The 13132-nt window shown below is 34.0% G+C and overlaps 1 protein-coding gene across 3 annotated transcripts; it reads left to right on the top strand.

Moving 5' to 3' along the window:
- The first annotated feature begins 577 nt into the window (after window positions 1–577).
- LOC142608423 (uncharacterized) lies at window positions 578–10759 on the top strand. 3 transcript variants are annotated; one of them, XM_075780198.1, is made up of 9 exons: window positions 583–1347; window positions 3371–3575; window positions 4117–4207; window positions 6495–6640; window positions 7164–7407; window positions 7706–7810; window positions 7887–8069; window positions 8737–8938; window positions 9720–10759. In XM_075780198.1, the coding sequence occupies exons 1-9, from the start codon at window positions 1176–1178 to the stop codon at window positions 10211–10213; spliced, it is 1842 nt and encodes a 613-aa protein (XP_075636313.1). In that variant the 5' UTR covers window positions 583–1175; the 3' UTR covers window positions 10214–10759. The 3 variants fall into 3 exon arrangements, with proteins under 3 accessions (XP_075636314.1, XP_075636313.1, XP_075636316.1); XM_075780201.1 differs by having other exon boundaries at window positions 1208–1347; window positions 4125–4207; XM_075780199.1 differs by lacking the exon at window positions 7164–7407 and having other exon boundaries at window positions 578–1347; window positions 7693–7810.
- Window positions 10760–13132: the final 2373 nt, after the last annotated feature.

Below are 13132 nucleotides of genomic sequence, written 5' to 3'. Positions count from 1 at the left end.
TGGATGGGGCCCTTGAGCATATGCGTCAGTTTGGATTTTGTGATCAATTGGTTTGAGGAGCTGTCAAAGAGCTCCTGAAAGTGGGTTTTTATTTATTTGTTTTTTGTTTTTGCTAAAGCAATGACATTCATGGGATCCAGTCCTTCAAAGACTCCAATGCCGTATTCACTGTCTTGAGCTAAGGCCTGCACACATGAAATATTTTCTTCATATAATTACTACCAAATATCAAAAACCATGATACTGTCTTCCTAAGCATGTAGAAGTTAGACATTTACATATTGCAACAAACCTTTGTTGGAAACAAATACAAAGCACATGACAACAAATTCTGCGACAAGATAATATCTGATGCAAAGGATATCCTATGTGATATTCATGTAACTTAAACTAACATGGATAGAAATAGTGAAGGATGAATTTCTCACTCCAGGGAGAGTGGGACTTCAGTAGGGTCCTTTGAAAAGCATAAAACTTTTACAAACATTTCATCCGTGCCACTCCTTTGCCAATAATCCATCATCTCTAATATAGTCCAGTCAGCTTTTTGTAATTCAATCAAATAACCACACTTCTCAATAAAAGCCCCAGAGTTGGAACTGGATATGGAAGGTTTCATGCCCACCAAGGCAGGTTCCATCATGGATAAATATTTCTGCATTTACAGAACCAAAACACTCAGGCCATCAACATAAAACAGGATTCACTCACATCAAAAAGTCTTTCATTTGTTTTGCTATTTTTTGACTTTTGTTGTAACTTGTACCTTAAACTTGTTCTTAAAACTGCTTTTAAGTAAGTATGATTAAGTTTTAAATGCTGTAAGTTTCCTGCAAGAATTCAATGGTATCATTCAAACCACTGTAAATGCTAGTGTAGTCCAAGTCAAGTCAATTCTATGTTTTATTAGTAGACTAGAGAGACATTATTAAACGCGCTTTGCTGTCTCTGAGTGGGAAAATTCTGACAACCTAGCACCAACAAGGGATCAAATTCATATATCCTCATTGTGTGGTTGAAGTTCTTGAACTCATTCGGTTGACCCAAGTCAATGTTTGGAAAATGTTTAATAGACAGGAACTTGAAAAATATTCCTATAAAAGTTCTGATATTTATATCATCTATTTATTCTACTGGTTCTGTGGTGATAGTGAAGCTCGCAAAGCCTGCTCAGAATGGAGAAAGTGGAGGAGGACATGAATTGCATTTACAGAGATCCCAATGAACCCGTAGAGGCTCGTATTAGGGACCTTCTTTCTCGAATGACTTTGAAAGAGAAGGTCGGCCAGATGACCCAGATTGAGCGCCGTGTTGCCACCCCTGATGCCATCAAAGACCTCTCTATTGGTACACACTCTCTCTCAGTCTCTTTAAAGTTTCTTCATGTTTGTGTGTATGTATGCGTGCACTTGTAAAAGAAAGTTCTTTTCTTTTTGTACGGTAACTTATGTCATTAGGACTTGCATGAAATGAAACATTTTGAAATTAACTAAATTTCTTTTTAATTTAATTTTATTGGGTAAATTACACCAACCTCTTTTTAGGCTTTACAAAATGACACCTCCTCCCCCCAAAGTTTCATGAAATGACACTTCTCCTTTGAAATTTTTATAAATGTAACAGTTTAGTGAATGAAACTAAAAGTAGAGTTAGTGTTAAATCAGGAACTTAGTGAGACGTCCTAGAATCTAAAGGCTTTTGTTTAAGTAGGATAAATACGGAGTACATGGAATGTAAGTTTAGTAAAAGTAAAAATAGAGACAAAGGAGTGGTAAAACTTGATGGCTAAGAGATACTAAAGAGGGAGAGCTTTTGATATCTTGCATCAATAATTCATAATTCATAAGGATTGAGTTATGAATTAAGAGATTGAAGAGAATATGAATCATAGGATAAGAACAAGTGGATGAAGTGAAGAAGCACATCAAGAGTATTGTGTGACTGTAGAATATCTATTAAGTTAAAAGGAAAAGTTTATAAGACTATGTTGAAATGACTTGAATTTTAATGTCCGTGGATTAACATTACAAGTAAGCATTAAATGTTATCTTGTATGAATTGTCAAAGAAAACAACAAGGAACAACACCAACTTTAATTATATTCATGCATAGCCGAAATGTATGACTCTATAGGCAATAAATGGAAGCATGCCTATGTTAGAAAGTATGACTTGATCAACAAAGTCAAAGATATGCAATTCAGCATGTAAGCTTTCATGAAGAAATACTACACTCATGCATTAAATGAGGCAGGGATTACTTGGCCACTATTGTTGACTTCCTTAAACAATAGAAGTCCTTCACGTGCTGAAACTGTTGGTACTTCAGCTGAAGTTTGACTATAAATAGAGGTGGAGCAAATGAAAACAAATAGAGGTGTGTGAGCAAGAGATAGTTCATGCGTGAAATAGAGAGATAGCAAAAGAACTTTTGTATGTGTGCACTAGAGTTAGGAAGTGAGAGTGTCTTGCAATTTGTCTAAATACAATAGGGTATTCTCTATAATTGTGAGAGAACCAAGGTGTATTTAGGGTTTGGGTTTGTGTGAAAGTGTCTTCAAGTCGTTGTTGTAATCTCCACAGTTATAGTGAAATTTATTCTATCGCCTCATGTGGACGTAGGCATATTGTCAAATCACGTAAATTCCTTGTGTCATATTTTCTTCTCTCTCTTCTTTTAACCTTGTGCTAAGATCTGATTATTCACATAACAGACTACTATACGACCAACTATGCTCTAAAAAATTGTTAATTAGCAACATATCCATAAAATGAGTATAGCTTAAATGAGAATGTTATGATGGAAAAGTGAAAATACACTGAAAGATGGGATTCAAAATGAGGAAATCCGCTTAAAAATATAAAAATAGGGAAAGTCTCTCTTGAGATGAGGGAGAGTCGCTTGAGATGGTTTGATCAAATAATAAAAAATGACGGGTCAATTAGGTTAGTAATAGAGAGTATGACTTCAAATTGAAAAGAATGGAGAAAAAGAATATATATGGTCGACCCTAATTAATACGTCGAGAATCTATAGTCGACCCCAAAAAAGTTGAAACTAAAGCTCTATTGTTATTGTATACATACCTAAGAAGGGGATTGTCATTTTGTTTTTTTTTTTTTTGAGCGAGTCTTTTTTAAAAATGGAATATTGGGTTAATAAAATACAAACTTAAGTCAACTGACACATTTATCATACAAACCTGGGGCTGGGGCTGGGGGGGGGGGGGGAGTGTAATTTTGCGAATTCTATTTTGCGTAGATGGAAGGGGAAGAAAGTTTGCATTAGCTTTTCAGATATATAGGTGTCTATGTCTGCCCATGTATGTTTCATTTATATGATTTTCCATACTGGTGGACAATTTAAGCAGGGGGTATGCTCAGTGCTTGTGGTAGTGGACCCTTTCCGAAAGCGTTGTCGTCGGATTGGGCTGACCTGACTGACGGGTTTCAAAAGTCAGCACTAGAGTCACGGCTGGGGATACCACTAATATATGGGGTTGATGCAGTTCATGGTCACAATAGTGTTTATGGAGCCACTATTTTTCCTCACAATGTTGGCTTGGGAGCTACCAGGTTCGTGTTAGACTCTGGTCCCGGGAATCTTACATAATTGTCACTTTTCAGCTTTTAGCAAAACTAAAACACACTCAAGGAAAAAAAAAAAAAGAAGAGGAAGCTAAAGCGGTTAGCTTCATAGCCTCTAAATTCATATATTGCATCCTAGTCATCATATTTCATTCAAAACCAGCAGCAGGAGCATTCCCTGCTTCTCCATTTAATTAATTTGAAAATGTTGGAAAAAAAAGAAAATGGAATTTATAATTTTAATTTAGAATCCAAGGAAACGGGTGAAGGGCAAGATCAATGAATCAATATCCCTTGATGTGAACCACCATAACATCTCACAGTACCAGCCTATGAACCGCCAGCTTACTTTCTCTTTTAGTAGTTGAAACATACGAAAGAAAAATGATTTCATTTATGGGGAAGGTAAATGACAAAGAACTATTACAGTTAATTTTTGTATCTCTTTACTTAAAATTTCTTAGGAGCCAAGTGGAAGGTTACTGGTCTTGTAGCTTCATAGCCATTTATACTTTTGAACATGTGATAGGGATGCAGATTTGGCTCAAAAGATTGGGGAAGCAACAGCACTTGAAGTTAGGGCAAGCGGCATTCACTGTACTTTTGCTCCTTGTGTGGCTGTAAGTACTGTAGATGTACTTTTTTTTCTTGCCCGTTGTTTGTTATGATGATTTCTAATCGGAAGAAGATTGCAGTTGTTTATGAATGCAACAACTGTTTATGTTTTGCAGTTGGCAACATCTGTTGATGATATTCACTTAGTTTTGTCTTTGAAAGTTGTCATCATTTTGATAATTTAGTTGATTCTTATAGTTTAGAAAGTAACAAACCTGTTTGAATGTTGAAAATTTGTGTCATATAGCTCAATAAATAACTCACAAAAAAGGGATCACTGATGCAGGAAGCAAGGAAGTTTTTTTTTTTAATTTAGTTTTATTTAATTTTGGGAGTCAATTATATTTTTATTGGTCTACTTATCAGAAAATGTTTTTATTGGTCAATTAGATTTTTATTTAGCTATTAGAAATTTTTATTTAATTTCTTAGATTTAAGGTTATTTTTGTAATTCAATAATTGGGATCTCCCAAATTAATTAAAATTAAGATTTCCTATGTCAGTTAAGATTATGTTTAATCCTAGTATTCAATGTGAGGACACTATTGTACTATGGAGACAGTTAACAGTTTAATTGATAATAAAATTTCGCTTGAAATTCTTCTACTAGTCTAGCACTGACTCCAGACAGCCTTAAGTGTTGACTCCTAGTAGTTTTTTTTTCTCTTGCTTGGTGCTGACTTTAAGCAAGCTTAAGTGTTGACTAATTGATTTTCTATCCTTTATTTTACGGTTCCTTGACTCTTTAGGTTATCTATTCTAGAGTCAAGGGTATTTTTAGTAATTCCCCCATTTTTTGGTATGGGCCTTGGTCATGGGCCATGGGTTTTCTTCTATAAATAAGTCATGTGTAGTTTATGAACATTATGTATGGGTTTTGGTTTACTAGTCAAAGTAGAAGACCTAGTTCTACTAGGAGAAGCTAAGAGTAGGGTCTATATTAGTGTCTTTTTGAACTCAAACAAGTAAGAGTCAATAGATAAAATTATTGAGTAAGAGTAGTGTCTATACAAGTGTCTTAGGATACTGTTCATAACACTATTAACTGGTTCTATTCACAATACTGTTCATCATTACTGTTCACATATTACAAAAAAAATCTATTCCTATTTTTTTTTTTTTTTCTCTTTTCAACCATAAATCCAATCTTTTCTCTCTTGAACCCTAACCCCTCTTCTATAAAGGTTCCAAACCCCAAAATTTACAAATCCTCCTAAACCTTAACCCACCACAACCATACGTAGATAAATTCCCATAATTTTTCATATGTCAACATGTGTTTAAGAGTGAAGGGTTTTGTTGACAAGCTTCAATCGTAGTGGAGCAGGCACAATGTTCGTGGTTTTTTTGTCTTTGTTTTAATAATTCAAAAGTGACAACAAGGATGGGGAATTTGAATCCTAGACGTCTCTGTTAAAAACACATCTCAATCCACACGGGCTGATGGGTTTGTTTTGACCCGTTAGGCCATCACGATCTCAGTTGGAGTAGTCTTAGAGACTTGAGTTCTTGCATTCTCCAGATCTACTTTTATAGAACTCGAGTCTGAGAGAATCGAGTTGCACGTCGGCTATGTGCCAGCACTGGAACCCAAGTCTCAAATGCTCGATTTTATCACTAAACTCAAGTCTCACAAACTTGAGATACTAATTTACAAAATAATATAAAAAACGTGCTTACTAATGAAAATGTTTCATAAATCATGTTACATGGCAAATTTCCTCTCAATCTAGGTGTCATAAACTCTCCCACTTAAATTCCCAGTCTCTTCATCAAGGTCCACATTGTGGGGTAGTGTCTCTAAGCCCACATAGGCTATTAGGTTGTCTTTGATACCATTTATAACTGCCTAAGGAAAAACACTAGTCACATTGTACTATACCTCCCAAAAGGACTAGTCTAGTCACAATTGAATCTCCTTGTTGTTCTTTATACAGCCTAGATTGACCTAGTTTATGACTAATGTGTGACTCAACACACACCCACACATCACTCTCATCTAATTCAAATCAATATCCAATCAATTTGGGGTACTGAGGTGGGTAACTTCCTATCAGATAAAATTGTGGGTTCTGAAAGTTTTAACATTAAAATGAGATGTATGATTCGTATTATAAAATCTTTCAATAAGATCACACTTGGGATTTTAAATTGTGAGCTGGAGTTCGACACTTTGAATAGAACATAGATTCTTATTGTTATTTTCTTTTTCTTTTTTTTTTATTCTCTCCTGTAGAGGTTCGTTTTATGAACAGAATGTTGAGAAAATTAATTTACATGTGGTTTTGATAGGTTTGCAGAGATCCCAGATGGGGGCGATGCTATGAAAGTTACAGTGAAGACACTGAAATCGTTAGAAAGATGACTTCCATTGTCACAGGCTTGCAGGGCCAGCTACCCCACAAACACCCAAAAGGCTACCCTTTTGTGGCTGGGAGGTATGAGGGGAGTCATTCATTTGATTCTATTCACAATTCTTCAACAAACAAAAAAAAAACATTTTATATCTTTGATTAGATTAACTTATTAGCAAATTCATTTTCCAAATAGAATATGTATCTTACTGGTAAAGTAAAAAACATGACAATGGATCAACAATCTGTTTCCTTTCTTTCTTTTCTGTTCAAAGCAGTGAGTTTCTTCTTGGACTTGGGAAGAATTTTTCTTGATTCTTTTTTATCCCTACTTGTATTGTAGTTGGTTTATAAAAACTTATGTTGTCCTCTTTACATATCTTCTGATTCTAAAGTAGCTATACGGCTAACAGAACTTCATACAACAAGCTTTGTACTAGTACTCACCTTGTTTTATTCAATCTGGAAATATCATGATTGTAAATTCCTCTTTTTGATCAATTTAGATTTGGAATATTTAATCCATACAATTAAATGGATTGTTGTTAATTCTTCCTTCTATGGCTGTCCATTGGATTCTTTCTCATAATCCCACATTCGATTCTAGGAACAAAGTTATTGCTTGCGCAAAGCATTTTGTAGGAGATGGGGGTACCAATCGGGGAAAAAATGAGGGGAATACCATATTATCATATGAGGACTTAGAGAGGATCCACATGGCACCTTATCTGGATTGTATTTCTCAAGGAGTTTCCACTATTATGGCATCCTATTCTAGCTGGAATGGCTGTAAACTGCATGCTAACCACTTTCTCCTGACAGAAATTTTAAAGGATAAGCTAGGTTTCAAGGTAAAAATTGTGATATTTCTAATATTATGAAACAAATCAATTTCTTTCCTTGCCAATCCACAGTTTTTCAATATTGGGTTTGGATATTCTACTGAAAAAGTAGTTTGTACACTTTAATTGATTATTTGCTAGATCTTAAGTCTCCAAATTTTATTGTTGATCAATGAGGTGGAAAGATAAACCTATTTTGCTTTCACATTTGTTTTCTTTTCCTATGTTTTATGTGGGTCTGTCAGGATTTTTTTTTAATCAAATTCCTCTGCATCTCAATAATTCTTGGGTTAGTTTTCTGCTGCAGGGTTTTATTTTTTCTGATTGGTCTGGACTTGACAGACTTAGTGAACCTCGTGGCTCAAACTACCGTTCCTGCATTTCCTCTGCTGTTAATGCAGGAATAGACATGGTAGAGATTGAACTCCAATTCCAATGCTTAGGTTGTTCTTTTGTTTGTCTTCTTTGCTTGACTAAGAAACATGTAGGTAATGGTGCCTTATGAATTCAAAAAATTTGTGGAGGGCTTGATAGATTTGGTTGAATCTGGCGAGATATCAATGGCCAGGATTGATGATGCTGTTGAACGGATACTTCGAGTAAAGTTTGTTGCTGGTCTTTTTGAATTTCCTTTCATGAATAGATCTTTGCTAGATACTGTTGGTTGCAAGGTAAGTTTTGCAGAATTTCTCACATGATTTGTTGACATTTTTGGCTTGTTTAAATGTTTTCTTCAGAAATTATTAAAAGGTCTCCCATTTTTCATCAAGCTCAATTTGTATCTTTCCCTTGAATGTGTGTGTTTTTCCACTACTGCTTAAAATTATAAATTTAATTCACATGTAGATGGTATCTTGGCCCAACACTCTTTTGTAATGCTCAAGCAAATCTTTTCCTTTTCCTACCCAGCCCTAGTCATTCTTGAACTCTAACCTAGGTACTAGTACGGGTACAACACTGCGACGCAACAACTTTTGATAAATTAGCCCTTCCTAGCCCTTACCTAGGAAGTACTGACATGGGTACGGTGCCTCAAATAAAGTGTCTATGCTTCCTAGACTCTAACCCTTCTTTCCAAAGCTTTACACTTTAAAGCCACAAATTCTCCTAGCCCTAAGCTTACCACAAGCACACACAGACAAATTTCCCAATTTGTCCTGAGTAACAAATGCATTATAATTAGTTTCATTGTTATGAACTACACTATATCAAATTTTAATGCATTGTGGAGATCATTGAATAATTTTTGTTAGCATCCAACTATAATATGCAAGTAGACTCAACTGAGTTATTACTTAAAAGCTGAGATGAAGTTTTGGGTTTTGAAATTTTCTGCAGTTGCATAGAGATCTAGCACGTGAAGCAGTCCGCAAGTCCTTGGTTCTGTTAAAAAATGGAAAGGATCCTAAGAAATCTTTTCTTCCATTAGACAAAAATGCTAAGAGAATTTGTGTCTTTGGAACACATGCTGATAATCTTGGATATCAGTGTGGAGGGTGGACCATAAAATGGTCTGGAGGCAGCGGCAGGATTACAATTGGTACGCAATGACATTGTTATTCATTATGAGTATTAAGCTATATGTTGACTATCACAATCAAAGTGGCAAGATATTTAGCTTTCTAAGAGTGATTTTTTATCTTTAAATTCATTGTGCTATTTTCTAAGATTGTCATTGTCATTGTCATTCATTGTGCTCATTTTTATTTAACTTTGTAGGACTAGGTTTTTTTTTTTTTTTAACTCTAGGTTCTATTAATCACTGAAGCCATTTGGCATCTACCTTAACCCAGCCCTACTAATACAAAGTGCACTTTACAAAATTCATGTGTTTAGAGTCTCATTTAAGCTAGTTCTTGAGATATTTGTGGCCAACTAGGAATATCTATATGTATCAAGTTAATTTCACTGAATTGAATGCAATGTGGGGAAGATTATTGAAATATGCAAAGGCTTACCCAGTTCATTCTGTTTCTACAGTGATATATGATTGTACTTTTGTCATTGGTGGTGAAGAGAAATCATGCAAAATGTTACTATTTAAGCATGTCTAGGTTAACGTCTATCCCTCACCACCCCCACCCCCCCCCCAACAAAAAAAAAAAAAGAACATAAAGAAAAGACCAAAAAAAGTATCTGGGTATGTCCTGTCAGGGTTTCTTTAGTTAAATTGCAACAACATAGTTAGATCTTTTATTGAAACTTTCTTGCTAGTAGGTCTATGGAAAAGAATTTCATAAAATTGTGTGTATATATATATATATATTACGTAACTCCCTGATGCACATTGGAACTGAATTTATGATGTCATTGGATTTTAGGCACAACCATCTTGGATGCTATAAAAGCTGCAGTAGGAGATGAAACAGAAGTAGTTTATGAGCAATATCCATCAGCAGACACCTTAGCACGTCAGGATTTCTCTTTTGCAATTGTAGCTGTTGGTGAAGAACCATATGTAGAGAGCTTCCGTAATAATTCAGAGCTTGTAATCTCCCTCAATGGAGCTGACATAATAAGTTCAGTTACTGACAGTATCCCCACATTGGTGATTCTGGTATCTGGAAGACCTTTACTTTTGGAGCCATTGCTTTTGGATAAGATAGATGCTCTGATTGCTGCTTGGTTGCCTGGAAGTGAAGGAGGGGGAATTGCTGATGTTGTCTTTGGGGATTATGACTTCAAGGGCCGACTACCGGTGACATGGTTTAAACAGGTTGAACAACTGCCTCTGCATGTTGGAATCGATTCGAATGACTCTTTATTTCCCCTAGGCTTTGGGTTGACATGCAATAAGGAGAGATTTCTAGACTGAGTTGTGTAACCAAGGCTGGTCATAAAAATAATTTATCAGACCCACTTATGCAGAAGCAGCTGTTCCACGATAGACAGATTTTGGATAGAGTTTCCTCCAAACTAGTTTGAAGGAAAATTCCTCCATAGCACTACGTGGTGGCTCGAATGACCGTCTATGTGCACTTTTAGTCATATAACCTATTTAATGAGTCATGTTATTTAAAACACGTGGATGGTTTTTATGAATCTCAACATAATGAGATGGAAGAAATTACTCCAAAGTCTAAACCAGTTTCATGGAAAACTCTGCCCATAGATTTTCACTTGCTATCAAAGTTGTCTGTACTTCATGTATGAATTCGTTCAATTTTCTTCCTATTCTAAGGCAGCCCTATGTATCAAAGTTGTCTGTACTTCATGTATGAATTCACTTAATTCTCTTCCTATTCTATGGCAGCCTCATTTCCACTGAATCCTAGTTGTTCTCTATAAACAGGGTATGAGGCCCTTTGCTTTTTGTTGGAGATGAATTATGTTTGTTGAATATGGGTAAGCAATTTGGCCATGATCAGTTGTTTTATATGGATGAGTGTTGATATTGGATCCTCGTGTTAGCTTATTATTGTGTCTCATGTGTTACAATCTCACATCCCCCACAAAATTTTAAGATATCAACTAATGTCTCTTCTGTTTTATCGTTCTCCCTTGTCTTGAGATGCCTTTAATCATGTTAGGCTGTATTTACTAATGTTATAGAGATATTTGTGTTTTGATCAATTGGGTGTGAAACTAATTCATAGGGCAGTGAACTCACTTGACTGACAGCTAAAAAAATGGGGGAGCTAACTGGTGTGTGGACTATTTAATTTATTTATAAGAAAATATTAAGAAGGAACAAGAGAGGGCCACAACAACCCATCTCTAACTTCTAAAACAAGAATCCAAGAAGAGGAGATGGATATGGAGATGGGAGGATTATCTTATTGCGGTCATCTTTATGCAATTATTTCATGGAAAGATAATTTAATAGTGGAAAAAAATCTCTCATGCGCCAAGCGCATAAGATACCAGCTCTTTAATAATGATATCTTATAGCTCATCAAGGTCTACACGTCAATAGTTAGCGTGCCTCATTTTTTTTTTTTTTTTTTTTGTCGGTCAAACAAAAATGTGTTTCCAAGTTTTAATTATAAATATACTAGTAAATTATAATTTACACTCTTAAATTTAATGTAACTAGTAAGTTTCTCGTGCGATGCACGGATACTGTTGTAATGTTTTATGTAAATTTGTTTTTGAAAAATATTAGACATATATTATAGCATATTTATTATAAAACTTTGTTAGTAATAAGCTCATCATAAAAAATAACAATTATAAATTGCTCACATATATCTATTATAATTATTTTATTCAAGTAATGGACAATAATTAAAACCACTTAGAGTAATATTGTATAATAAAAGTTGATAAAAGCATATTAATTCATTCTACATTATTGATTTTTATTATATGATATAATAAAAAGCTTCATTACGATTTTTGTTTTGTTTTGTTTTTTTTTTGTTTCTTCAATCTTTGTTATTAAGGTATGGTGGTGCTTGTTATTATCATCAATTTCTCTATCTTCAACGTTTGAAGTTTAGTCCGTCCATATGTGTTCAATTTTTGAGCTTTCATCAATTTTTTTCTTTTGTTGCATCATTTGTGTTAATCACTAATGAATTGGCATCAAGAGATTCTTACTTGAATTTTACAAAATTTGGACTTTGTCGCTAAGATTTTTCATAGTATTTGTGTTAATCACTAATGAATTGGCATCAAGAGATTCTTAATTGAATCTTACAAAATTTGGACTTTGTCACTAAAATTTTTCATAGTATTTGCATTTATATTAAATTTCAATGATGTTACAGTTTTTTGTAAATATTTTTATTTTTTATTTTTGTTAATTTTGGAATAGCGCAGCAAAAGAATTAATATAGCATATTGAATTGTGTATTTTTTTTTTCTTCCATACCTTTTTATCATTTAAAGGTGCATCAAAAATCTTAGCAACTATGTAATTTTCAAAATCACCCTTTAGATTGAATTCATTCAAATGAAATAGAGAAATCCATTTTTTTCCTATTTTTTTTTTCAAAGCACGTGGAATTCGTTCTCCAATATCAATATTTTTACAATAATTTAAATAAGTTGTACCTCAGTTTATTTTTCAGCAAAATATCTTGTAGATTGCCACGTGGCAGAACCTCATGCACTCTCACATGAGATCTCTGCTTTGATATATATATATATATTGATTTGATTTTACTTCATAAAGTTACATGTCATTTGGATTCAAGCATTTCATCCATACTAGCCATTTCAACTAATATTGGTACTTCTTTAAAATTTATTGGATTAAATATCAGGTTGTACCAATATGTATTTGCCAAATCAGAGATTTTTATGGTGTTTTGGCTAGTATAATAAAAATAATAATTATTATTTTTTTAAATGTTACAAAATCTGTTATTTAAGCTAGTACATTGGATTAATGTACTTAGGATAATATTTGGGTTTATAAAATATGTGGATTTTAAATTTTATAAAAATTATATAGTTACGACACTTCTAACTATCCAGTTAGTATCTTTCACGCATTTTTTAGAGCATTATTATTCCTTAGTGTAGGTGTCCCTTATGGAAAAAAAAAAAAAGAAAAAAAAAGGGGGCTACAATCTATGCACATTGATTTTTCTTCCGCATACAAACATATATGTATTTATGTAAATATATAAGTCATGGTAACCACGAAACAGTACACTAGTATTAATTGGTATTAAAATATATTATTTTTTAGGTCAAACCAAAACACCCCCAATATGAAAGTGACCCCCTTAGTTACATCAACGGCTAACACATCAACTAATTAAAAGTATGTCATTTCTAAAAA

Source organism: Castanea sativa, chromosome 8, assembly GCF_040712315.1.
Source record: "Castanea sativa cultivar Marrone di Chiusa Pesio chromosome 8, ASM4071231v1".
Lineage (NCBI taxonomy): Eukaryota > Viridiplantae > Streptophyta > Magnoliopsida > Fagales > Fagaceae > Castanea > Castanea sativa.
The sequence above is the reverse complement of the archived record's forward strand: the minus strand, read 5'-3'. Positions and strand labels throughout refer to the sequence as shown.